The 2,669-nt window shown below is 40.8% G+C and overlaps 1 protein-coding gene across 1 annotated transcript in view; it reads right to left on the bottom strand.

Annotated features, from left to right (window-relative positions):
* Positions 1 to 2,049, bottom strand: part of LOC105036825 (wall-associated receptor kinase 17) — a 101,816-nt gene extending 99,767 nt beyond the window's left edge. Inside the window, 2 exon segments of the mRNA XM_073256836.1 lie at positions 209 to 367; positions 831 to 2,049. Of these exon segments, the coding sequence (XP_073112937.1) occupies positions 209 to 367; positions 831 to 1,728 (1,057 nt within the window). The 5' untranslated portion in view covers positions 1,729 to 2,049.
* Between the last annotated feature and the right edge of the window lie 620 nt (positions 2,050 to 2,669).

Below are 2,669 nucleotides of genomic sequence, written 5' to 3'. Positions count from 1 at the left end.
ATAAGTCTAGCAATCAATGAGTTTATGACATGGTTGCCACACAAATGCCACACAGGCCGAGGAGTGGAACATGGCAAATGGACATGTTCTAGCTGGGAGTATTTCTAGTACTTAACATCAAAACAAATAAATTATAAATAAAAAATATGTAAGTATACCCTCCGGGAGTGGTTTTCCCTTTACTAATAAGCAGATTTGAGTATGTTACCCAAAATAAGCTCCAGTGACACCACATTCATGCAGCCAGTTCTGTTCTTTCTACCGTCGCCACATTGGCCAAACGTGCAGGCGCAAGAAAAACTTCCTGGCTTGTTGATGCATCTTCCCACGCAAGGATTACGCTCAGGATCTTGGCACTCGTCAATATCTGGTAAGAGTAAAAACTTGTTGAAGTCAACAAGAAATGGGGTAACAAGAATATATTAAGATGGAGTAAAAGCAAAGATAAATTAATAAGATCTGTTATTGGTTGCAAATTGTGTTATTATTTATTGTTGGGGTGAAATGGGTCGTAGCTCAGTAGCCGCATTCATCATCCATTTGGAAAAAGATTCCAAGTTCAAAATGTGGCATGTATTTCTCCCAAAAAAATTTGACTTGATAATTCTCATATGCAGTCTATACGACACCATTTTTGATGTCCCTATTACAATTCTCAATAAAATTAACAAAAAATGTAAAAGAAAAGAGAAAAAGAGCTTGTAGAGTCTGTCGAACACCTTGTGTACCAGAGAGTGCAAACAAAGGAAATTTGGGATTGCCATTGATGAAGAATAAAGTTGGGAGTTATAAGACAAATTATATAGCGAGAGAGAGAGAGAGAGAGATACCTTTACATCCATCTTCACTATAAGGATTTCCATCGTATCCTGCATTGCAATTGCAGCAATACCCGACCCCATTGGTTGAATTGTAGCAATAGCTGTTATCCTTGCAAGCATAGGTATCCATCTTTCTTCTCGCTTCTTCACACGTCTCACTCCCAATAGCCCAATCCAACACCATCAGGTAATGATCTTGAGAAGCTTCATTGATATGTATAACATTTTGCAGCATCTCAGTCAAGAATGCAAAGCTGCTTTTCTTAACAAAGAAGGCCTGAAAGCAAGTGGTGTCTACAACATAAATGGGGGGATTTATGGCTCTGACATTGTCGATGTTTCCGCGCATCAGGTTGAACCGCTTGAGACCCATAGGGATGGAGGCCTGACAACAGCCCAAGCCAGAGCAAGATCCATTGATGATGGAGGAGTCATAGAAGGTAGAACAACCGCTTGACGACATATTACGAAGCCCTCGGATGAGGACCGTTCTCTTGCAACCAACCGTCGTCAGCATGTTCCCAGAGTTCTCCGTGTCTGATATCGTGTAGGGGGTTCCCTCTAGGTCGATCCAGCCGGATCCATAGGTGACATCTCCACAATAGCTCTGAAAAATGACACCAATGTCAATGCTCAGTTTGCCTTGCAGTGAGATGTCTTTAATCCGGTAAGTATGTTTGCCCAGCTGTAGAATTGGAGAAGTGCCATTGCAGCTTATTTCGAAGCCTTTCATAGCTTTACCTGAGATGCCGAAGGGGTAGGGAACATTGGTACAGGTCAGTGGAAATGATGAGTTCTTCGCCTCCGACATGAATGTACCGAGTGATGCTGCCAAGAGTAATAGCAGCAGCTCAAGAATCAGCAACATGGCTCTTCTTGTTAGAAGGAGCACCACATGCATCGTCATTGAACTGGGCCAAAATTAGTGCCTTCTCTTATAGCACAACCGACGGAATTTGTCGGACCAAATCAACGAGGTCCAGATGCAGAAAAGTTCCACAAAAAACTTCTCCAAGCAATATCTTCAAAAAAAAAAAAAAAAAGAAAAAGAAAAATTCTCCAACCAATAACATGGCACCATGTGTGGATAAGGGCTCCGTTATTTCTATTATAAAATCAAACTCGACAGCCACCAATCTGACTTCTTCCGCTCCAACTGAGAAGTAAAAGCAGGCTAATTTATTTTCTTGTGTTCAAACAAACGAGTTGGTTACTTTGAAGTGGTCTTAATTAATTAAGGAAAGGTCGAGCCATCGCAGCTGATTTGGGCAATCGGATTATTCAAACCAATTGGAGGAAATAGTAGAGGAATAGAAGAAAAACAAACAAAAATGGCAAGCTAGAAAAGGGATGACTATTTGTTGGTCAAATAATCATGTTCTCTTGTCTAAGGAGTCTGCTATGTCCACATGACAGCAGCATGAAGTAGTAGTAGGGATATGACGCTAAGAACCCTAGAAGCAACCAAAAGAAGGTGATGAGGTCATTGTTTTAATGAATCGAATCACTTGGGATTCATATGGAAGTTCTTGCTTGGGATATGACGTACCAATTTAATCGACGGTTTCACCTACTCTTTCTAAGGATACAATGGACCCACTGAATTTATGGTATCATTAGAGAGTTGCACATGGTCATGCTTACATGGGAGGAGATTCTAGCATGTCTTGATAGGGCGTGCTAAGCATGGGAGGGGCCTCTATAGAATCATTATAACAAAAAGCAAAGCACAAAAGAATGGTCAATGACTCTAGGTTTTCAAGATACTCCAAAGGGAGAAAATTAATCTTGGTGCATAGATGGTGTCTAAGTGGGTATATACATTTTGATTCTATAAGCTACGAGGAA

Source organism: Elaeis guineensis, chromosome 4 (genome assembly GCF_000442705.2).
Source record: "Elaeis guineensis isolate ETL-2024a chromosome 4, EG11, whole genome shotgun sequence".
NCBI lineage: Eukaryota > Viridiplantae > Streptophyta > Magnoliopsida > Arecales > Arecaceae > Elaeis > Elaeis guineensis.
The sequence above is the reverse complement of the archived record's forward strand: the minus strand, read 5'-3'. Positions and strand labels throughout refer to the sequence as shown.